The 25,236-nt window shown below is 39.9% G+C and overlaps 1 protein-coding gene across 1 annotated transcript in view; it reads right to left on the reverse strand.

Annotated features, from left to right (window-relative positions):
• Positions 1 to 1,287: 1,287 nt before the first annotated feature.
• CPZ (carboxypeptidase Z) overlaps positions 1,288 to 25,236 on the reverse strand; it is a 38,333-nt gene continuing 14,384 nt past the window's right edge. Inside the window, exons 3-11 of the mRNA XM_027642891.1 lie at positions 24,087 to 24,461; positions 23,101 to 23,313; positions 20,844 to 21,040; positions 19,745 to 19,906; positions 13,428 to 13,586; positions 8,847 to 8,982; positions 7,639 to 7,778; positions 3,798 to 3,897; positions 1,288 to 2,112 (exon numbers count right to left, since the gene is read on the reverse strand). Coding sequence (XP_027498692.1) covers positions 1,757 to 2,112; positions 3,798 to 3,897; positions 7,639 to 7,778; positions 8,847 to 8,982; positions 13,428 to 13,586; positions 19,745 to 19,906; positions 20,844 to 21,040; positions 23,101 to 23,313; positions 24,087 to 24,461 — 1,838 coding nt within the window. The 3' untranslated portion in view covers positions 1,288 to 1,756. The remainder of the gene's footprint in view (positions 2,113 to 3,797; positions 3,898 to 7,638; positions 7,779 to 8,846; positions 8,983 to 13,427; positions 13,587 to 19,744; positions 19,907 to 20,843; positions 21,041 to 23,100; positions 23,314 to 24,086; positions 24,462 to 25,236) is intronic.

A 25,236-nucleotide genomic window follows, 5' to 3' on the forward strand; every position in this document is an offset into this window, starting at 1 on the left:
TTCTTTTCTTTTCTTTTCTTTTCTTTTCTTTTCTTTTCTTTTCTTTTTTATTGTTTTCTTTTTTATTCTTTTCTTTTATATTGTTTTATTTTTTATTATTTTATTTTTTATTATTTTATTTTTTATTCTTTTCTTTTATATTGTTTTGTTTTTTATTATTTTGTTTTTTATTGTTTTGTTTTTATTGTTTGGGTTTTTATTCTTTTCTTTTCTTTTCTTTACTTTTCTTTTCTTTTCTTCTCTTTTCTTCTTTTTTCTTCTCTTTTCTTCTCTTTTCTTCTCTTTTCTTTTCTTTTCTCTCTTACCACAAAAAAAAAATGACCACAGAAAACAGTGATAATACCTATTACTGGAAATAAACTCTGGAAGTCTAACTCTTGCTCAATTTTCCTTGGCATATTTAGGGTCCAGAGTTCCTTTAACTTGGCAAGCCTGGGCAAGGAACACTTATCCATGTGCATGCAGTACATTCAGTCCCACATAATTACATTATAAATACTTGTTAATGCTATGAAATCATTTTCTTTCTGCAGACATTCAAGCACATGAATAACAGTCTCCTAACTTCAATCAGATTACAATTGGGAATAAGGTACTTAGCCATGTGCAGCATCTGGTTGCAGAATTAAGATCATTCATCTCTTGGCTCTTCTTAGGCAATTTTAGTATGAGATATGTGCACATGGATTATGGGGTTCATGCAACGTGGACTGCTTTACCTAAGACGAGCAAAAAAGTTTTCACAAATTGAAGGGCAATCCACACAGGTCATCCAGCAGCTCCTACAGAAAGTACATCAGCTCCAACAATCACCCAGTTCACACGCTGTGGCATTTAGACGGGGAAATACAGTCCATATACACAGTTCATTAACCCTTCAAGCCAAAAGGAAGGGCAGGTCTATGTGTTTCACCAAAATTAGGGACTTTTTGTTTAAATGACCCTAAAAAATACATTGCATCTAATATTTGAGAGAGAACAGCATCTTGCAAGATCGCTATTCACTGAGGTTTTACCCAACTATCTTGAAAAGAAGTTTGTGTTTTCTTTGATGTCTACAAGTTCCATTAACAAGTACATTGGCTCAGAATAATGCGTGATGTTAACAAACTTAGTGTGTAATATGTCACACATTAACCTAAATTCTTCACAAATTATCTCATGTGTTTTTCTATGTCATAGGATTTATTTCCAGTAGTAAAGGCATTTTTCAGTATTTTGCTGAAATACATTAAAAACCTACATTTAAATTAAAAAAAACTTTTAAAAGTTAAAAAAACCTCCCAAGATTTTGAGCTCATATTAGAAGAAGTAATGAACTGAAATTAATATGCTAATATAAGAAAAAGAGTTTTCTGAATGTTTCTGCAAGTTGTTTTTAGTATATAATCATTAATGCATTAAAATGTGTACAAAAATGCATTAAAGGATAAGGAATATTTTCCTGCAGGTACTTAGGACCTAATAAATAATGGATGTGATGATTAACTACATGGGCAGAAGTACAGAGCATTACCAAGAAAGAAACTGCATAAAATCTGGCCTTTGATTGTATGTGCACCATTTTTTTTTAATATACAAAGAACCCACTTGAATATGCTCAGTTGTGTGTGAAGAGAAAACAAAAGAAGTAAGCGCGCTTGAATTAACATTGTATTTTCAAATGAAACATTTAAATATTGCCAAGAGCAGTGAGGGTGTCTGGAACGCCGTGGAAGGGCAGCAGAGGGAGCTGAGCAGAGCACTGTGATGCCCTTCAGCGCTGCTTGAGCAGCCACAGAGGTTTGTGCAGGTCTAGAGAGCTGAAGTAAGACCACCACCAGGGCTTCTCCCTGCCTGGTGATGACCCACCTCGGGCCTCGGGCTGCCTGGGTTGGGCATGAGGGTCAAAAAGTTCCAGTGGGTCGTACGGGTCGTACGTGTTTTCCATGGAGCGGCGGAGGAGCTTGTTGGGCCAGGCCTCAGCAGGTCGCAACACAAAATCGACTCGCCCGGCCTGTTTCATCTTGGCAGGAATGGTGACCCTCTTCATCACCCGGCTGTATCCCGGCGCTTGGGCACTGATTATGTATGTCCCTGGAGGCAGGAGTCGCCAGTAGTCTCCATCAGCAGCTTAGGAAAGGTAAAAGCACAATAAAACTTGATTTTTAGTATCGTACCCTTTAAAGTTACACAGTCACATACCCGTGCGCACACAGATAGCACAAGCATTTAGGGGGCAGGCTGTGAAAGGATCTCACGCTCTGAAAAATGTTTGAATGCAAACTCTAGATGACAAAAAGAGACTTTGCCTGTGAAAACTTGGCCTTTGGGAGCTAATGGAGTAAAATTCACATACAAAATGTCAGCAACTGCTGTTCCTGTATCACAGGGAAGAGAAACTTTCCTTCGTTCTGCTTTCCCAAGGGTATGGAGAATAACTCCCAAAGAAATTAATTTAAAGCTATGTGAAACTTAAGAAAGTGAAATCAGAATCCAGGCTGCAATATATATATTTAGTATGTCTAAGGAGCTAAGAAATCCCTGCTTTTATTAAATTACGCTCAATTACTTTGCAGACATTCTAGCACATAAGACTATGGAGTCAGAGCTGCAGCTGGTATAAATTGCCATTAGTGTAAAATGGGTGTAAATTTCCTCCAGCTGAAGGTTAGAGCCTGAAGGAAAAATCAGGGAATTTTAAACCAGAAAAAATTATTCTTCATTTTATATTTCCTTTATTTTGAATGGTAAGTCTCTTAGCTAAGTAAATGTTGCGTTAATGCTATTTTCTTGTGGAATTTCTTTTTTTTAACACTGAAATCAAAAACTTTTTAATCATATAACATTCTTAACCCCACCTAACTAAAGAACAAATACTCCTCTTTCCTTCAATATAAACACATTTTTATTTAATTCTTAATCCTTTAAAGGTTCACTGCCAATGGGAAGCCATTGTTTGAAAAGAAGTTTGAAAAGACCCTAATTCATGCCAGAGTCTCCCACCAGCCAAAACGATCTGCATCATCTCCACTATTGTATCCCCTCTAATGCTAGTTTTTTTGGAAGCTGGAAAGCATCCATTACATTATAAGCCATTCTGGCTTTCCAAATTGATTCAACAACTGCCATTAGAGTAAAATGTTACCATTCATGTCTTCTGTTTTGCACTCCTATGGCCTACCCTGTTCTCGCTGAAATCAATAATAAAAACAGAGCATTGATTTCAGTGACAGCCTAAAAGCTCAGAACTTTATGACTGTGAAAATTAGCAGTTACATACCCCTCAGTACATGTTTACCAGTTGGTGGTAGGTATAATAATTCAATGTTCTAGTTTTTTTTGCATTTGATATAACTATTGTACAAAAATTGCATATGTTTATGCATTTCCACATGAATGTTGCAGACCTTTCAATTACTGCAATTATTCTAGTTGTTAAAGTCAGAGTAGATCCTAATCTACTATCTACAACATGTTCACAATATCTCAGCTAACTTATTCCATCAGTGCTCCATGCTGAGGTACAGCCCCTGAGCAGAGCTATTGCCCTATTTCCCCAAACATTGGCTTTGGTGGACAGCAGACAACTCCAGGTACAATTTTTCATGGCAAGAACTCTGTCATGCCAGAGACACATCAAACTCAACAGCCAGCTTGACATGTCTTCTTTCTTGTTATTCTAGAACCAAAGACACAGTTGAGCCTTCAGTTCTCTGTTAAGGTGCCATTTCTGTCAAATATGACAAGACTTTTGCAGATTCAGCTCTCAGTACTTTCACTCTGTCCCAGAAAAGATCTTAGACTGAAAATATTACCTGTGGTGACATCATGTTGAATGCCCCTGACTGAAATACGAGCATTTTTTATTGGGTTGCCAAACTTATCAGACACAATTCCTTTTATCCCCCGATGAACCTGGTAAAGCAAAGCAAAGTTGGATAGGAGTCATTTATTACAGTACCACTTCCTCAGCTTCTACAAGAAAACCCCTCCAGAGAGGAAACAACTGTCAAAAGGTTCAACCTGTTATAGAGGGTCTCAGGCGCTAATGCCCCTTCAGATCACATTCCCTGTTTAGGGAGCTACAAGGGGGCTATGAGAAAGGGATAATGGAATCAGAGCTTTTTTGGGGGTGAGGAATGTGGCTCTGCATCGAGAGACCCTTCTCTGCACAAGTCACTGGCACCTCATGATCTGACCACAGTATTTAAAGACTGCTTCTGGATGTCAGCCCTAGACCCAGAACCACAAAGAAATGAAAAGTTAAGGCTTTAAAAACCAATCCGAGGCTCTGTACATAATGAGAAGGCATCACTTTAGGTGCTTGGGACTCATCATCACTCTGCTGCCTATGCTTCACTACCTGTCAGTATGTCATGACAGCAGTGTATGATATCCTTTTGCCTTCTCTACAAGCACAGAACTGAGCTGCTCAAGCTGTTGAGAAACGTGCTTGGTGACAATCTAAAGAGCAATGCGAATTCTGTCATACTAGGAGGTGCACAAAAAGCTCACTGTATTTGAAACTCAAAAAATAAAACAAAACAAAACAAAAAATCCAAGTATTTAAAAATTAAACCTCTTATGGTTCTCTTTTTACAATGTTCCAAAATGAAAATATTTGTCGTGGGTTTCTGTGGCTGGGTTTTGGTAGCAGGGGTGGTTACAGGGGTGGCTTCTGTTAGAAGCTGCCAGAAGCTTCTCCTGTCCAATGGAGCCAATGCCAGATGGCTGCAGGACAGACTTCCTGCCACTGGCCAAGGCTGAGCCAATTAGGAGCAACAGTAACACCTCCAAGATAACATAATTAAAAACAAAAGATTATTGCACAGAATAAATTCCTGTCAGGGAAGAGTGGAGTGAGAACATGGGAACAATAAGGTAGACACCGAGGTCAGTGTAGAAGGAGGGGCAGGATGTGCTCCAGGCACGGAGCTGAGGCCCTGCAGCCCGTGCTGCAGACCATGGGGGAGCAGCTGTGCCCCTGCAGCCCATGGGGGGCCATCGGGGTGCAGAGACCCACCTGCAGCCCATGGAGGAGCCCATGCTGGAGCAGGTGGATGTATGAAGGAGGCTGTGACCCCATGGGAGGCCCAGGATGGTGGGGTGTCCTGCCGGAGACCTGCAGCCCGTGGAGAGGGAAGCCCATGCTGGAGCAGGTTTTTCCTGGGTAGGACGTGTGGCCCCTGTGGGGGCTCATTCATGAAGGACTGCACCCCATGAAGGAGTGACCCATGGGACAGCAGTTTGGGAAGAACTGCTGCCCGAGGGATGGACTCGTGCTGGAGAGGTCCATCAGGGACTGTCTCCTGTGGGAGGGACCCCACAGGAGCAGGGGAAGGACTCCTCTCCCTGAGCAGTGGCAGAAAAAACAACTGACCATAACCCCCATTCCCCGTCCCCCTGCACTGTTGGGGGGGGAGGAGGGAGAGCATGGAAGGAAGGAGGGGTGGGGGAAAAGTGTTTTTAAGACTCTTTTATTTCTCACTCTTTGGCTCTTATCCTGTTAGTAATAAATATAAGTATTATCCCCACTTTGAGTCTTGTTTTGCCCGTGAAGGTAATCAGTCACTGACCTCTCCCAGCTCTTATATGTACTCATGAATTCTTAGCTGGTTTTTTTCTCTCTCCTCTGTCTAGTTGCAGAGGGAGAGAGTGAGTGGCTTTAGTGGGTACCTGGTATCTGGCCAGGGTCAACCCACTACAGTATTTTATATTGGGAAGTCTATATGACCTTTTTAAGTGAGAAATAATTCCATTTTTATTTTTTGTCTGAACTGCTATGATCAGCTTGAGCTGTTCTTTACTTCACTTTCCCACCTTCTTATTTTCCTCTCATTTTCTCCTCCCCAGTATCCTTTGTCACAAAAGAATAGAAAAAAAAGCACAAAGCATCAAAACAATGGAAAAAATATATTTGCTTTTCTGTTGGAGTATAAAGACATTTAAAAATAAACATTAAAATATCCAACTTTACAGAAATTCATAATAAAAAGCTGAAAATTAAATGTCTGGTCTAGTGACAGCAGTTTTTTATTTAAGGTGAGACTGTGTTGTCACTGCTCTTGTTAAAAGGCCATTTTGTACTGAGTGGAGCTATTCACAGGAGGATTTAGGAACAGCTCAGTATAAGGACTTGAAAACTGGCCCTTATGATGAAGCACTGCAATTTCCTTTTCAGCATGGGCTTGAGGATTTATCTTATGGATAGTGGATAAATCTGGTCAGAAGAGTCATCTTGGACCCAAATTTAATTTACAGTGTAGTCATACTCAAACAAGTATGACCTCATTCAACTTCAATAATAATTTTGCAATTACAACATAACAGGATAAAAATGACAAAACTGAAATTTCTTTAACAATGTTGTTTTGGTTTCCTTTAGTAAATCAAGTATTTTTCATTTTTCCTCAACTCCGTGCCATATGAGTTTGGGAGAGTGTTTTGATATTAATTCTCATGGGGAGAAAGGATAGGCATTTAGGAAAATGAATTCTGCTTCTGTGTGTTAAACCAAGTGGATTTGTACACACACCAAACAGCCTGGTACATATCAGAATAAGAAAAGTTTGAATTGGTTATGGCAGACTTAATCCTTATCGGGGGTAATTCAGTCATCCTTATCTACAAAGTAGTTTTGCTTACTGTTCTGCATTTACTCAAAAAGCTTTTCCAGCACAGACTTCTACAGTATCTCACACTATAAAATCTTTACATCTTGAAGACTTCAATTACAATATATATGGATTTAACCCAGCTCCATTTGGATTCACTAAAACTCATTTTCATCAGACAGCTGTAAAACGAAATGAGTTTGGTGGTCTGTACTGTAGACTTTATTGAATGATAATACTTACCACAAGTAGCAAGAGGTTGCTTAGAAAGGCCATAAAAACACTCCTAACAATTTTAAATTACTGCGTACTCTATCAAAATAAGGCATGACAGAAAGCTAATCTACTAATGGCTGAGAGAAAGATGAGCAACTTCTGTTTCTGTGCTCACTTACTTATTGTCAGTGAGATATTTGTTTTTGCTGAGCTTAAACTTATCATTGAAAATTACTTTTAAATGGCATGTTTTAATGCTCAGAGACACACAGTTGTTCCTTTGGAAGATCTGGCTTCAGATCTTTCAGATCTTTCTAATTCCATAAAGAAATCAAGATGGAAAGTGTGTAAATGGCATTTCTAGCAAGATTTTAGCTGAATCTAAATCTTGCTGTGGGACGGTAGGATTTGGGACACAAACACAATGTGGAAAAGAAAAAGTTTCAGGAAGGTCTCTGGAGAGCTGATCTTGTTGCTTTAATCTTCAAGAGAAAGGTTGATTCATACTTTTCTGAATATGTGGGTTTTCTATAATGTTAAATTTTGGACACATGATGTATAATGTTGGCCGAAGTATTCACAGATAATTCCCTTTCTCAGTGTTTTCAAGGCCTTTACAGTCCTCAATCTCAACTTTTCCTGCAGTACAGGTAGAATATTTTCTGTGGGTACTGCTAGACAGACTGAGGCACCGAGGACCCTGGTGGAGTGTCATAATTGATTCAGCCCTATCTTGACAGCTAACTGGGGAAACAGTAAAAAAACTAATACTGACAATGAAAAAGTGAATCTGTGAGCACAAAGGTCTGTAAAAGCAGAGCCATACCATTTCCATGTAATTCAGAAGGGCACCTTTGTTTTCATGCCAGATTGTAAACAGTTCTTCCTCCAAAGGAAACTTTTCGCATCCTACCTCCACGGTAATTTCAAAGCAATTTGTGTGAAGGTAATTAAAATCTGCCATACCTATAGGTTTAAAAAGAAAAAGATGAGCTCATGAACAAGCAATGTAGCCTTTAACTGCAGCTTTGCTGCTACAATCATCTGAATGCCGTCCCAGTGGGTGTAGATTATTCTATTGCAAAGAGTATATGCTAGTATATAAAAAAGTATTCAACAAAATCAGAATTCAACAACTTGTTTCAACTACGAATTAACTAATGATGATGACACTTCTCTGAGACAAAAAAGCATAATTTTAAATTATTATTCTCCTGACCAAGAAGCAGCGATAGAGCGATGAGGATTGGTTAATCATGGTAATTGGATAATCGGCTGTATCAGAGGTGATTGCCAAGGGTCACCAGAACAGAAATGACCTTTTGCCATTATTATGTTCAAAACTGTTTCTGTACAAAAGACATTGGATATAATTTTGAGAAGAATGTAAGCCAAAGATACTTAAACCTAATTCTCACCCATGCCCCAAAGCATTCTCAATGCCTAGTTTCAACATAATTATTTGGGGATCAAGCTGAGTCCTATTTGAAAACACAACTGAACCACTGCTGAAAATTTATGAACACTGATATTTCATCCATGCCAGTATTGCAGGAATCCTAAAGAAAACACAATACTATTATTGGAGAAATCAAATTAACAACAAAAGCACAAATGAATGGGATGTTTGTAATTTTCTCTGAAAAAAAAAAATTATTTAAACAGATTGAAAATTCAGCACTTGCAAAATGGATTCAAACTCGTGCTGCTAAGGAATGAGAGCATAGCATTAAGCATTTATTTCTACATTTCAGATTTGAAAAACAAAATTATATTGTACTAAAGCAAATTTAAACCTTGCATAACTTATTAACTTTCCTCAAGTCACAATGGGGCTGAATACGTCCCATGTCATCTGAATACAAATGTTACCCACATACATTTTGCTACTTAAATCCCCTACAAGCTACGTTTTGCAGATATATGACCTTAAGCAAATTGAAATGAATAAAATTACTTTGTTCAAACCCTTGTGTCTTATGAAGGTCACATAGAGGTTTTACCTCACTTGACATGACAGTAAAGTGGTTTTACCTCCAGTGAAGCTGTACCACTCAGCACCATTTATGATACCTCCACGTTTTACAAAGTTTCCACCACAACGTAGTTCCGACTGGTCTGAGATGACAGGGTGTACGTCTGCATAGGCTTTAGCCAGCATTTTAAATACCTGTAACAAACAGTTTTGAAATACATTTGCTTTTACAAACTGTAAACATTGTCATTGCTGTTAGTAACCATGGCAGTTGCAAGCCCAGACAATGAGCCACCCACCCAGACACTGAGCCCCCTTGAGACTGAAGGAAGCAATGAACTGCTGTGCAAGGAAGTTTTCATTTTTTGCTAGGAATTTTTCATTTGTCTCTGTTATATTGGTCTCTGTGATCCAATATATTTAGCCAGAGACAACATTTTAAATACCAGTGGATTTTGTGATACTTGGCTTCTATCTATCATCTGGGACAGGAGCAGAAGCCTTGATTGGTTGTGCTTCAGGTCCCAGATCTTAAAGTTGAAATTATCTCTCCCTGTTGTCATAGAATCCTAGAATGGATTGGGTTAGAAAAGTCATTAAAGATCATCTTTTTCCAACCCTCTTGCTATGGGAAGGGACACATCCCACTTGATCAGGTTGCTCAAATCCACATCCAAACTGGCCTTGAACAGTTCCAGGGGTGGGGTATCCACAACTTTTCTAGGAAACCTGTTCCAGTGTCTCACCACCCTCACAGTAAAAAATTTCTTCCTTATATATAATCTAAATCTATCCTCTTTCAGTTTAAAGCCATTCCCCTTTGTCCTGTCACTACCTGCCCTCGTAAAAAAGTCCCTCTCCGTCTTTCTGGTAGACGTCCTTTAAGTTGTGTTTTATCTTTTGCTATTTTTACCCTTTAAAAAATACTTATATCACCTTCAGTCCAACTAGATTTTCATATTGACTGCTGCTGTTTAAAATAGACAGTGTCAATTTGCTTTGCACTTATCACTCACACAGGCAAACCTGACGGTTTGATCTCAATGACAGTTGCTTCTTTGTGGGGCAGAAACTATTCCCAAAAAGTGAATGAAAGGATGTGGTGATGTAGGATGTCACCACTGATTTCCTGAGAGTGTTGATACTGATGAAGAGCAGAGCAGTCACTACACAGAAAGGAACAGTGACAGAAGAAATAGCAGTGATCTGCAGAAACCATTTATTTGAATCATGTTCCTGCCCTTCTTTTCCAATGTTTATTCCAACTCTGTACAAAAATCCCCCCCTCTCCTTTTTGTTTATTTGAACTTCATCTGCAAAGGCTATGCTTTCAGATTTCAAGATTGAACTAACAGCAGTTATCAGATGCTATTTGATCCTACTATTCATCATCAAGAGTTTCATTGCATATTGCTTAAGACAATGTGTACAAGGAGTTGGGTGGCTAAAATATTAGTTTTAGAAGTAATCCCAAACTTTATCCTTGATGTCAAAATGACCAATCACACAACATTGATTAATATTTATGGTTTTTTCTAATAATCACAAAGCTGAGTCAATTATGGGATCAGATAGGTTACCGGGGAAAGGTGGAAAGAGAGTGTAATATAAGTGTAAAGACAATTTACCAAAATACTTCTGATAACCAGACACTAAAAGTTCTGATTTAATATAAAACATTTCCACAGCCCCCTTGAGTTTCTATGTGTCTAAGCATTGTCCAGCACAGAAAATTAAGTATCCTTCAAAGTTCTGCTGAAAAGAAGTGGATGTTAATTAAATTAAGCAGAACTTTTACTGCCAATAGTTCAGTGCTAGACTCAATATCTTTGATTTCTACCACCAATTTGGGTACCACTTCTGAACATCCTGTGAAAGGAATTTGCTGAAAGTTTTGAGTGTGCCAATGTGACTTAGGAGTACGTTCCTCAGCTTTTACAACGACATCTGCAGATGTGCTATTTTCAGTGACCAACTCTTCTCTTGTTTCACAGCAAGGGACATAAGGCTTTTACCTGGTCACTAGTGCAAGTGAACGAAGACAAGTGGTAGTGAGAAGAGAAAGTGATAATTCCAAAAGCAAGTTAAATAGGTTTAAAAAAAAAGTTACACTTTTTTTGAAAAAAATTAAAAGTTCCTGGATAACAATACATTTGTTATTACTTAGCAGCTAATGTATGACTAATCATGGACCTCAAAAAAAACTTAGATGTTTAGGTGTAATACTGTGGAAAAAAATGGGAAAAAACACAGAGGAATCCTTGTGTCTTTGGTAGCATGATGCTTCATTTCATAAAATGAGGTCAGTGCTGTTACCTTGGTCAGCACTTTTACCCCACTAATTGTCTCAGGTTGAAGTTTTCAGAGGGATGAAAGCGAGTGTTTCAACTCACCAAAAGGAGTGGACTTGAATTGTTGTGGACCTTTCTGCTCTGATGAGCAGAAGCATCAGTGCAGCTTCTTGTGTAACACAAAGCGAGTGCCTGCTAAAAACATCTGCCTCCCCAGAAGTCAAAACATGGGAAAGTTTTGAATAGGTAGGCTGAACCAGATGCAAGAATGTGAGTGCAAGGACATGGTTCAGCTTCGAGACTCCTTGGTCTCTGCAGGTACCAGCCCAGGCTGTGATACAGGATAAAGAGGCTTGAAATCTGCAGTGTCTTGGAGCAAGTGCCAAGAGGATCCTTGTGCTACCAGATACACACCATGACAGAGTGCAGGGAGGTGGCAGCACCCATAAAGATTTTCAAACAGGGCAACCTGGTTTGAATATATTTGTCAGAATTTGACTTTTTAATATTTGGCCCTTATCTGCGCTGCAGCATTTCACCCTGGGCTGAAAGTTTCCTCTTGCACAGCAAATGGGAAAGGTCAGCAGTCAGGAAAAAGGTTATGGCTAACATACGGCAGCTGAACCAAACTGCTTTATTTTGGGATGGAGGTTCTCTGCCAGCAGCATCTGCAGATGATGTTGCTTAAATTCAAGTCACTTCATAGATGCAGGTTTTGTAACTTTCTGTGCAAAATTTGAAGCAATACTGATAATGCTGTTAAGGTTCCTGTTCTGTCATTTGAAAAAATTTGGTTTCATTGAGCACACCCCTATCCCCCTGCTACATATGTTTTAAACTTCCACATTTGCAACCAACTTCCCAGACTTTGTAGCCACTGACTATGCAGCAGTCACCAGTATAAGGCTTCCTGTCTTACAGTGTTGCAAACCAGGGATCCTTCAGGGCTTGTCCAGTGGTGCACTGCTCTGGGATGGAGCCCTTTGTCTGTGTGACTGCATCACTTCACTCAAAATATACATGCTGTCCCTGAGTGGAGATGATAGAGGGACTGCTGTCCTTCCATTCCACAGGTGAACTGCATTATAAGGCACACATGGCCATATTCCTTCACCATGTATTCTTAATCAAGGATAACCCTAGCCCAGGCAATGGGATATAAATGAACATGTTTATGATTTCCCCTAGTCCAAGGGCTTCTGTAGCTTTCATTAGCATCCACCAGATATTTCTTACATAGGTTTTTTACTGTGGAGCGCCTGGTTAATTTTACTGCTAAGTCATTTTCATATGTGCATAGTCAGTAAGTATTGTGAAGCTCAGAAGAAACGGATTGATATAAAAATGTTTAGCAGCTATAAATATTTAAATATTTAACATGTTGTAGTGAGAACTGTCGTTTTAGAAGTCAGACCAGAGATATGCTCAAAGACAACGGATGCTTCAAGTCAAAGATCGACTTCTGACTATTTTCAACTGCTGTTTGTTATATAAAGAACCACTTTTCTTAGGAGGCCAGGGACATTTTTAGCATACACTAGAAGGTTGATAATCTAGCTGTTCTCCTAGTGGGCATGTAGGCAATGAATACTAGATTGAGGAAACCAATGGGAAATAGGAAAGATGGCAAAAAATTTCACAGAAGATTTACAGTGTGTCCCAAATGGGGAGTTTTCCAGGGACAAGAGGGGGAAACCTTTCTCATTCAACTGACCTGGAATAAATGTTACAAGGCTGCCACCATATGGTAGCCAGTCTTGGTTTTTTCCCCTCTATAGATTTCAGCAGAAAATAACACTGTTGGTCAGGCTTGTTCCTTTTCTTCTGGAAATCACTGGTAAAAATATCACAGCCTAGTCCCCTTAAAAATTAAAAGCCTGGATTTTCCTAGGCTGTGCTTTATGAAATCATATTTTGCCTCGCAAAAGATAGGTAAATCTTTCCAGACCATGCTGATAGTGCGTAAATGATCCTATATTTTAAAGCACATTAAGTAAGTCTATAAATCAGAATCTCATAAAATTCTGAGTTGGAAGGAACCCACGATCTCATCAACTCCAGCTCTTAAAAAAATGGCCCATATGAGGATAAAACCTGAAATCTTGACATTATTAGCACCATATTCTAACCAACTGAGCTAATTTCATATTATATGTACGCTAATCTCATATTATATATACACTTGCATTATGTATATAAACGTGATTTATTACATATTTAACACATACATGCATATACAGAGAGACACACCTACACAACCTAAATAAATCAAAGTCTGTTATTTGTTAAAAGAAAACATTTCCACATGGAAACCACAGGAGTTTGCTCTTACTGCAAAAACAATATTACCTTCTCATCAGGTGTAGGGGAGAACATTTTTTCTTCCATCGGATGCCTTGAATAGTCATAAGGATAGGTCACAACCAGCTCACCCCCATGGAGGCTGGCAGAGAGCACGAATGGGATAGACCTCAACCACTTCATGACTGCTTTTGTCTCAGGGGCCACCTGAAATTCAGAAGAAAAGAAAAGCTGTACCAGCCATGCAGCTCCAAAGGGATTTGGGCAGGATAAAGGCCAGTGGAAAAGAGAGTGTGTCAAAGAGAACGTTGAGGCTCTTTGGCTTTTCCATCCCAAAGGTTAATAAGGGGAGAAAGTCAGTTCACTCCAGGGAACAGATGAGACACATTGTTCACTCTGGAAAAACTGGGGGGGGGGGGGGGGAAGAGAAACCTTGACAGAAGAATAACTTTTAATTACAGTGATATTTTCAGCAGTTCAAAGTGATGATGGCAGCTTTTTAGGCTGAAAAACTTGTAGTGTTTTACCACTACTAGCAAATCAAACTCCTTATCTAATCTAATTTCTGAATCAGCAGGATTGACTGTGGATGGATAAACTTGAATAGGAGGATCAATTTGTAATTCTCATCACTTGTTGAAAATACATTTACTATCCTTTGGTCCAGGTTCATCTGCAAATAAATGAAAACTAATGCATACAATAAAGCACAGCAATGTCTGCAGTTTACCTGCAATGAACTGAAGCAAATAAGTTGCCTTTTTTTTTTTTTTTTTTTGACATTCCCTCCTCAGAAACACAGGTCAAGGGAGAGGGCACCGAATTCCAGAAGATGCTCAGGCACCTATCATTTCCCCGGAATGCAGGAGGTTCCTTCACCCCCTGTTTCTGAGGAGTAATTTCAGGGCCTTGCTCCTATGTTAGTTCATTCTTAGGGATAACAGTGTCATCTGGTGGCCGGTCCCTGCAAGCCCAGATTCACATCAGTGCCCCTGGAGAGCTGAGGCTCTTTTCCTTGCAGCTGAGTGAAGTTACCAGAGGAAAAGCAGGTGAGGATAGAGGCTGCTCATCCGGAGTCTGCACAAATGCAGATATGCAGGTTTTATAAAAATGAGAAAGATCTGTTATGATGGACTTAATCCAGCACTTATTTAGGGCTGCTAACATTGCCTGTGACCCTTTGCTTTCGTTCCATCAGCTCTCAGAAAACCAGGGAGCCAGGGCTCCAGAGTGCCTCAGAACTGGTAACAGCGAATCAAATCAACAATGTACAAGAAAAAAACCCACACAAAGCAAACAAACAAGTAAAACCCAACTGAATAAAACCCCTAAAGACCTATACATTAGTGTTGCAATAACAGTAATTCCTGTTTTCTTTGGATCAGTCTCTAACCTGCTGTTGGTAAATCGCAGTTTTGGGAATGCAATGGATAGCACAAACCCAGGTGTGGATCCACGAAAACCATTGTGAAACCAAGGTGCACCATGGATGTATTATAGTTCCAGTAATGAGGCAGAAAGTAAAGGAAGAAGCTATGTCTAAATATAGTTTTGCCTGGAATGATTTAAGAAGATATCACCATGCCCACTCCCAACTGAAGCAGGAGACTACCTCCCTTCAGATGCCGCAGTTATTAATTGAATCCTTCTATTTTTCAGATTTCCTTAAAATGCCATTCTGCAGCTGTTGAGCTGAACTCTAGTGCCTCTAGTCAGTGCATCTGTGAAAGGCTGGAAATAGGAATCTGAGTGTTCCCACTGCTGTAAGATGAATCATTAAAGCAGGAGTTTGTGGTTAGCATGTGGATACGAGCCAGTTTGTGCCACTCATCCTTAGGAGAAACAGGACAGGTTTATTTTATTTATCAACATAGTGGTAGCTTCTGAATCTCTGTGTCACAACCCTTTCAACTTTGGCATTATAAAGAGGTAACTTAAAAAATGAGTTGTAATAGGTAAAGTCTGATCAACTCAGAAACACACAGAATGCACTTTGCACACCAAAAACTTAACCAAGTTTCTTTGCATAATTGAGATTATTAAACAGAGAGTTTCCAGGAAGAGGATGACACAAAAAAAAACCCATTTTATAAAAGGCAGATAAAGGGCCTCCAAAAGGAAAGGACAAATGTTATGCACTTTTTACAGTCTGACACACCCACTCACACAACACAGAGGCAGGAGAAGAAAACAGCGCAAAGGCTTCCTGACAATGAACCTGGCAGTGTCCAAAGAATGCTATCTGCAGCAAAGTATTTGTTTTTCTGGTCTTTGTACCTTGCTCTGGGATGATCTGATGATGATCTTTGTTCCAAGAGAATTAGGGACTGAATCAGCCACTCCTACCTTAACCCCGGAAGCGCATCATTCTTCCTTTGAGCCCATCTTTCCTGAAGAGCAGAAGACCCCAGGTGGCTTGTAAGGGACTGTAAGTGTCACTGCCTGCCCTGTGGATCCGTGTTTGGGAGTTTTTGGAGTTCTTGGCTGAGCACCTGCCACCAAGCTCACACCCTACAAGTCCCATAGCAGCAGCACTCCCAAGGAGGATGCTGCCCCAAAATCTCATCAGCTCCCTGCCCTGCTGCAGCTGCCCCACTTCTCTCTGCCCAGCCAGAGAGGGCATACCTGACGCAGCATCAGCCCTGCTTTCAAACAACACTCTTGGGTCTTGATAAGAAGATTTTAAAGTTGCTTCTGCAATTCATCAGACAAGTGTGAAATGCACAGTTTTATTTGAGAGCTCCTAATTTCAGTCCTTCATCCTAATTAGCCAACTCACTTAGTAGATACCTGCCTAAGCCATCTCACAGAGCCAATGTCTTATTGAAGAGAATGTTGTGGTAAATCAGGAGTTTCAATGTCACTATTTTTATCCTAATAGCATTTCAGTGACATCATGTACAGAACTATTATGGCCTTGAAATGTGCACATCCTGGTTCAGCTCCACCAGATGATAGCAGGTGCTATGTCACTCTGGTCTTTGACTATTCATAGACTTTTCCTTTAATGTGGGTTTTATGTGTTTTGATTCTTTTTTTCACCAGGGCTCTTGCTTTTAAGTTATATGAGATCAATTTTAAAGTATCCATTTCACAAGAACAATTCAGGGAACAATTAGAAAACAGCTAAATTATTTCTGCATAAGTATAGAGAACAACCACTACCCTTTTTAAATCTGAATCTCATTTCTGTCGATTATACTGCAATTAGTCACTGTCTCCATGGCTTTCAAAGATTTCTTTTTTTCCTTTTAGAGACAGCCAGACTTATTTTCTTAAAGACTATGCCAGCCTCCACTGGCACAGACTTCCAAATTCTGTTTGAATCAAGCCAATTGAACTGACTTTATTTCAGATGAAGCCTGAAGTACCTCAATCTGAGCCCTCAGACAACTTATTACAATAATTCATAATAGTGGGGAACAAAACATCCTGTACAGCAAGGGTTATGGGGAGCAGGATCTCTCCTGAGCTTAGGGGATTGGCTGAGAGCTTGCTTTCTGTTTTCTGATCTTTATACAATGCCCTCCAAAATTCAGATAATTACTTTAATAAGGTAGGTAACAAACACTATTAAGTAAATGAAAGCTGAGAGGCTGGTATTGAAACATTCAATCTAATGCTCCTACATGCACAAAGCCAATGACTGTGAGAGCCATGGGTTCATCTGCCTGACAAAATTGAAGCTTATTACGGGAGAGCTGATTTGGCTGTCCTGTGATACCACCAGCAGAGGAGAGGGACAGGAGGTTGTGAGACCACTTACTGCCAGATTTATGAACCATATGAAAAGACAGTCAGCAGGAAGATTTTGTGGTGCCATCAAGGCCACAGGCAAATTGGTTCCCTCATTTGCTCTGCAAAGCATACGGATTTGGAGATGCTTTGAGTGTTGTTAAGGCCAGGACCAACTCTGGGGTCAGGAGAGCACCTAGAAATTCCCTAAGCTTTGGTGCTCTGAGGAGTGAATCCTTGGATGATCACCCTATTTATTCTTTAAAAGCAAGAAAAGATTTGCAGGAGAAGCAAAGTATTTATAATCCCAGGTCTGCATCCACTGAGGCAGAGCTCAGGCAAGGGGTGTGGTGTGCCAAGGCTCCCTGGCACTTTGTCTCTGGTGACACATAACCCAGGATGACCAGCACATTGGGGTAGAGCTGTAGCTCTAACTGTGAGAGCACTGTTAGGCTGTCTCCATCCATCCCTCTAGAAACTGCAATGTTACACAGTGTCCAGAAAACTTAAATACATCATTACAAAGATGACTTCTGAAAGTGGCTGCCTACCACTGTCCATCTCACAGGTCAGCAAAAGGAACCAGGGTAGAAGCAGGACTCGGAGAGGGAGGAACGAAAAACTCTGTGGAAGAAAATCCAGAGAGTTACAGGGACTCTGCACAGTCTGAGACAAACTCACAGTTTGCACTGGGCAGTGGCAAGAAGGGGGGCAAAGATGTGTTTGTCCTTATTCTGTGTTGCTTGGATCTTCAATCGTGCACCTCTGGACAGAGAGAGAGAGTGAATACATGGATAGAGGGAGATACCCATCTTTACTTCCCATGCTGGAGCAGGGGAAGAGTATGAGGAGTCCTCCCCCTGAGGAGGAAGGAGCATCAGAGATAACATGAGATAAACTGACCACAGCCACCATTTCCAGTCCCCCTGCACCACTGAGGGGAAGGAGGCATATAGAATTCAGGTGTAAAATTGAGCCTTGGAAGAATGGAGAGGCAGGGGAAAAGTGTTTTTAAGATTTCTCATTACTCTACTCTGATTTGATACAAAATAAATAAAAGAAATATAAATAATTCCCCAAGTCGATACTGTTTTGCCCATGATGGTAATTGCTGAGTGATGTCTCCCTGTCTTTATCTCGATCCATGAGCTTTTAGTTATATTTCCTCTCCCCTGTCCAGCTGAGGAGGGGAGTGATAGAGTGGCTTTGATGGGCACCTGACATCCAGCTAGGGACAAGTGATTCACCACAGGGGTGAATCAAAATCTCTGACTTTTCTCCAAAAATCCTCTTTTTGTTTTTTTGTCTGTTTTCATTTTTTGTCTGTGGAGCTGATCTCAGGCTCTGCTCCACAGTTCTCAATCCTTCTTTCCCATCTGAGACTCTGTACCCCACTTGCATTTTCCCAGCTCATGGTTATCTGTCATTATTCAGCCAAAAGTTGAAAACTTTCAAGCTTGTGACCTTACACTCGTGCAGAAACCCAGTGACATGAGCTGGGATCTGTATGATTACATGCATAAAACAGAATAAACTTTTTGAGCTTAGTTATGTAAAAAATCAGTGGTCTAATACTCTATGCCATACTGAGCCTCTTAAGCTTTGCATCCTCATATGCACATTATCCTGAGTAAGTGATATGCTTTTATTCAGATTTCACTACCGTGAAATGGTACCAAAGCACTGTGGCAGCTTCAGGGATGCCTTTGGGATTTAGACATGGCTTTACACAAGACCACTGCAGCACAGTAGGAATCTGAAGTATGGTCTCTCAAATCTTCTGCTAACACACCACCTGCTGAACAATCCTGTTCACCACCTGACAGAGGCTTTGTGCTAGCAATATAAAATTGAATTAGAATAAAATGAGTTTAAAAGCAGAAGGAAAGCAGAGCTCCCAATACCAGAACTACTGATTTAGCTTCCTGTGATTCTGCTTTCAAGGGGAACTAAGTTCTACTGAGAATTGCTAGTGTTGGGGGCTGCCAGTGACACAAGTAGAATTGAGTTTTATATTCCTAGACATAACATAAAATAGAGCTTAGTGATGATGAGTGTGAGGCCCTGTAGAACTGCCTCCATCCCACTCTTATCCTGCAGCAGGAACTTTCACTTCCAGTACCATCGCAGCCTGACAGGCTGTTTCTGTTGCTCTATCTGGTTACACTCACCTATAAACATCCTTTTTTTTATGGATTCTGATGCCACACAACTTTACATGAAGCCTTTGTACATTTTCCAAGACAGAAACCACTGTTGCATCAAACCTGTGTAGAACTTACTGCAATGACAGCCGAATCCATAAAGTCTTAACGTGTGCACCACATTTTAAATCACTAATAATGAGTCATCACACACTTGTGGCCCCCTCATAACAATTATTATTCTTAATCTAAAATAACAAAATTCAAATTATCCACAAATTTTCTGAATGATCTGTGAGACCTGCCTCTTTGTCCAGACCTACATCATGATTTTCATGCCAATTCTGAACCTGTCCAGTTCAGTAGTACTTATAAAATCAGCATTTTATAGATTACCAGCAAGGAACTTCAGACCAAGCATTCTTAGTTGCTTAATTCCTGAGTTACTCTGTAGTATATATGATTTATAAAATCTGTAATTCATACCTTACCCCACCAGTAGGACTGTGGAATGGGGATGTGGTCCAGACGGGCTCCACGAATGCCAGCTCTTCTGTAAGCCTCAGATGTCAAATCTGGGAAATTTCTGTTCAGGTCCAAGTTCTGAGCTGTCTGTCGTCCAATGACCCATCCATTGTAACCAGCTCCCTAATTTGTAATACAGAAGCCAACCTCAGATTAACTTCCTGTCTCAAAATAGCACTTTATGGAAATTGTTTAAAATGCCATTTTAGTCAAAGAGAAGTTTTAAAAGAAGTAAACTGAAAATGTCTGTATTGTTAAAAAAAAATCACACTTATTAATCACTTTTTGTCCACATGAATATTAATGCACTAACTAGCATGCAGGAAGCATTTCACTCACCAGTGACGTGACTCACAAGAGGAACACAGCATCTTCTTGCTCAGCACAGAGTAGCATGCAGAGTGGGTTAGAGGAGGAGAAAAAGAAAACACAGGTGATACCCCAAGACAGGATCAGGCAGAGTGCAATAACCCTAGACTTTCACTAAATGAGTAAGCAGAAAAAGCCTAGTTTCATGCTTATGGTGGTAATGAAAACAGTGAGATGAAAAAAATAAGAGCGTCAGGTAACATATTACAGAATTTTTTTCACAGGTTTCCTTCAGAAATTAGTTGATCTCTGAAAACTGCCATCCATTATGAAACTGGGACAGTACAGAAAATATTCACAATTCATAATACCTGTACTTCTAAAACAGGGGGAACATCTATTCCATGGTATTAAGCTACATTTCCTTATAAAAAATTTAAATCATTACAGTGAGTCAGAAGGCATTTTGTTCTAGAACTGATTGCAGGGTGCTAAATGTGTGAAAAAGTAACACAGTCATTCCCACATCATCCCATGCAGGCAGCAAAAATGACAAATATGGCTGTGATTTCCTTTTATTTCTGTTCTCATCATCTCTGGAAAGCAACCCACCACCAAACCCAGCCGGCATTCTGGCTGTCGATTTTAACGTTCCCTCCTTTATGTGACATTCCCCTCCCAGTTTGTTCTTTCCCATGGGGAATTCTAGAACCACGAAGACCTGAACACCTCCTTATACAAAACTTTTTACCTCTTCTGCAGCTAGTTCATACCCATCAGGGTTGAGTGAAGGCAGGAGATGAATTCTGGTGTTATTAATCAGGGTCTGGATGCGAGGGTTCCCAAGAAGATACTCCGAACACAGATATTGTGCAAGGTATATCAGAAGTTCCTTCCCCACAACTTCATTTCCATGCATATTGCCAATGTACTTAAATTCTGGCTTGACTGTGGAACATGAAGTAATGAGATGCTTAATTTGATTATATCTGGGTGGCTTCCAAAAACAGAGTAACCCAAATTGTTTACTTATGAATCAGAAACTTTTATTTACACTAGTTTCATGCACACTATCCTGTAAACAGCACATCAGTTCCAGGTGAACTTCCCTCTATTACACATCAGTTCAGCAACAGTTTAAAAAGTGCAAAATAAAGTTAAGTCCAATCTATCAGTATCCCAAACCATAAGAGGCAGTCATTGCTCTCAGCTTTTACTGGACTCATCATTAATTGTAAACAAGAACGCCATGGCTGGGAAGGAACAAAATATACCCCTGGCATTCTCGCTTACCTTGGATGGCTTCAATTTTGCCACAGATCCTAGAAATTACCTGCAGATGTGTAATATATCACCCCTCTATTTGGAACAGAAATTGAGTCGTGCATAAAAAGTGGTTTTCAGGCTAAATAGCCTTTGAATAAGACTATTAGAAACACATAATTTCACAATTCCCTGCAGTTATTCTCTCAATTTCCATCCTTCCTTAGAGACTAATGGAAAGTAGAAAATAGTTGCACTTTGGAGACACTCTTTCCTGTCTACTTCTTCATATTTGCCTTTGATCCTGGCCAGCCTTGAGCACTAGACACTGGAGGGAGCCTGGCACAGAGCTATTATGCCAGTTGCTCAGGCTGGCAAAATCTCCAGTTCTGGAGCTATTTCCCCCTCCTTTTAGGCTGTCCTGAGCAGCATAAAGCAACAGATTTAGAAGAAAAATGCTAGGTAATGTAATGGCTAAGTACCATCTTTTATCATGCCATATCACAGTTTTCATTTAAAAGCCTGATTCATAGACTTTGTGTTTTCCTGGCAAATGGAGTATAAGCTTAAAAAGACACCTGCAACTTCTTTTCTTTAAAAAAGAGAGGAAGCATGATAGGCCAGAAAAATGTAATGTAGATCTTTGCTCTGTTAAAGACATCTACCAGGAACTTGAGTCCAAAGGCACCTCAAAACACCTCTACCATGCAAGGCAGCAAGAGTAAAAAAAAATACCAGTCTTTGCTGTATCTGCATCCCCTGCAGCACAGCACACAGAGGACAGAGTAGCCTGACCTGAGACGATAATCTCAATAAAGTATTAAGTCAGATGTAGTTCAGTTCTGCCACACTGCTGAGGCTCTGTTGATGAGGGAGGTCTTCTGATGAAAACCAACCTGAGGCACTTAGTATGCAGCAGTGCCCATAGCAATCCACCAGATTTAGTCAGGTATGATTTTTGAGCTGGGAGCTGGAAAACAATACCTAATACTCCCTAAGAAAATTATTCAAATTTTGAAGAATTTAGAACATTTAAAAATCTGGCCCTTACTGTCACAGTGATGAATCCATGAAATTGAGATCATCAATTGTTCCCCTCTTCAGGGATTCATATACTAAAATATATTAGCACCTATATACAGTATAACAGCATCTGTTCAGGTGCTATGATATCATAAATTCCTTGTATCATCCACCTGTTACACTGACAAGTGTTGCACTGACCAGAATCTCTGTTCAGGAGCAGTGTTTTCTGTGCTGGATTGTCCTTTTTTGATATCAATGTCCTTCTGTATCTGAGGCCTTCTCAGAAGATGTATGTATTTTAGGATGTGAAGGACCGTGTTTAGACTAGGGACAGGCCTTGCTTGTAGGAAGAGTGAGGAGGTTTCATGGTACAGTGATAAATAAAGGGAGACTGAGGAAGTGGTAGATGTACACTGGGCATAAACAAATAACAGCCAAATAACTCCCCTACAACCAAGTAACATGCATCTAGGAGCAAGGAATACTAACCAGGGTCATACGCAGAGGTCATAACAGTAAGAAATTGCTACTGCCCTACTGAGTTGTAGTTGCTACAGTGAATCATTGGGTATCACTGTAATTCAGAAATACAAGGGAGAAGAAATTTTTTTGAATAAATGCTTTTTACAGTTTTAGTGTTATCCAATTAAAAGAACTTGTTTTCACTCAGATAGAGTGGTCTCCCCTCAGGCAACCTGATCAACACTGATGTAACTCACGCAGTTCATGATGTCCAGGCTTGGTTGAAAACTCAATCACAAAGAGATCCTTCCCTTCAAAACTGCGACCTATGCTGTAAGTTGTTGCAATCTGAGAGCACTTAGAAGCAGTCTTCTTCAACGTGCTAACCATTTGGGAATATGAATGGTGTTTGAACTGAATAAAAGTTGCTGGCAAGTTTGAAGGCAAATCTTCCTCAACATCTACTTCTCCTGCAAAGAAAAGTTGTAACAGAGTGTTTAAGACCATAGTGCTCAGAGGATTGCATGAAAGCCTGCACTTTTTTGCAAAATACCTTTATAAGTTGAAGAATTATAGAAAATACAGACACAATCAAAACCTTAAATGTATGTAGTACATCTTACACTGTTTATTGTGGCATATTTTGTTTTCAAAATCCTACTAATCCATATGCACACTGACAAATATTTTGTGAAACCTCCAGTTTTAATTTGGCCTTTGGCATGCTAGCAGATTTTAGTCACAAATTGTACAGATTTTTCCTTTTGAATTTGATGGATCAAATTTATTTTTTTATGAGATTCATCTGTCTTCAGCTATCTGGATTTTCTTCATCCAAACAAAAATCTGTGACAATCATTAATGAGAACACTTTAATGAGCTGTTAAGCTTGTCAAGCAGTCAAAAAATCATGAGTGCATTAAAGTTTCAGTTTTAAAATAAAATATTTCAAATATATAGACAGCTATCACACAGGACAGGGTTTATCTAAATGCATCCAAACATCTTGCTCTGAGCTGTCTCTCTTGATCTCTTTGTAAATGAAGAGAGAAACAGATATTTCTTGAGCACAGTTTAATTAGGTGTTTAAAATAGGTGGAACAAAATGAATCACACAGGTGTCTCTAAAGACAACAAGTTGAGATGACAAGCAAAGAGGTTTTGTGCCATAGATATGTCAAGAAAAGTGAGATGAGACCCTTCGCATGCAGACAAGATGTGTTGACAGAGCTTCCTTCCTCACCTCGTAGCTTTGCCAACGGGTCAAAACATCCCTCTTCTTCCCCAGCGAAAAAGCGGTCGCAGTCTAAGAAGTAGGGCCAAGCCATGTCTATTGCATCAAAGGCAGGGAGGCAATTTTTTTTTAGGTTTTCACAGACATGCCTGCAGGGCTTTATAACTTTGTCCTTTTCACACTGTGGGGCCAGCACTGAGCAGCCCAGGAGCCTCAGGTCAGGATTACATTCTCCCTGGAGCAAGTTGTGCAGCACACTGATGAGGAGGTACTCAGAGCTGTACTCAATCACTTCTCGAGACTTCTGATCCAGAAAATTGGGATACGCCATTTGAGTATAGGCAACATCAGTACAAGAACTTAAGGCAATATCCACACATTTTGCTATGAAAGGGAGATGAACAGAGGAAAAATAACTTACTTCACAGACATTCTGAATAGTTCAAAGATGACATAACAAATACCATGTTCAATGAACTTATTCCTTTTGTTCTCAGATAGGCTGGAAGCAGTTTGCAGTACTCAAATGACTTTCATGTCTAAAACAACATATAGAAAGATGATGAGAAGCATGCGTGGTCTAGAGATTGATTGCAAATGCTTTAAAGCATTTAGATGTCCTTCAGAATTCAAATGGTATCTGTAAATTTGTGGGGCATCAGGGTTTATCTGATTGATAACCACTGTTTCTAAATTAGATGCATTTTGTTAATTCAATACCTGAAAAAAAAAAAAAAGGATAAATCCCTGCCTAGAAAACACTGGAGTACTGAGCCCATGTGGGAGTTCATTTGAAACATAGTTTGAAAACCACTGAAATTAGAAAACAACCAAAATTAATAAAGTCTAGTTTCCAAATGAAAGGCTGACACATACTCATAGAACTGTAGAACAGTTTGGAATAGAAAGGAACCTTAAGGATCATGTAGTCCCAACTCCCCTGCCAGGGTCAGGGACACATCTGCTAGACCAGGATGCTCAGAGCCCCATCCAGTCTGGCCTTGAACAATTCCAGGAGTGGGTCAGCCACAACTTCTCTGTGCAGCCTGGTCCAGTGCCTATCCACTCTCATAGTGAGAATTTCTTCCTAATATATAATCTGACTCCTTTCAGCTTAAAGCCATTCTCCCAAGTCCCTCTCCAGACCTCTTAGAGGCCT

Source organism: Corapipo altera, unplaced genomic scaffold, assembly GCF_003945725.1.
Source record: "Corapipo altera isolate COAL_440 unplaced genomic scaffold, ASM394572v1 22, whole genome shotgun sequence".
In the NCBI taxonomy this organism is placed as follows: Eukaryota; Metazoa; Chordata; class Aves; order Passeriformes; family Pipridae; genus Corapipo; species Corapipo altera.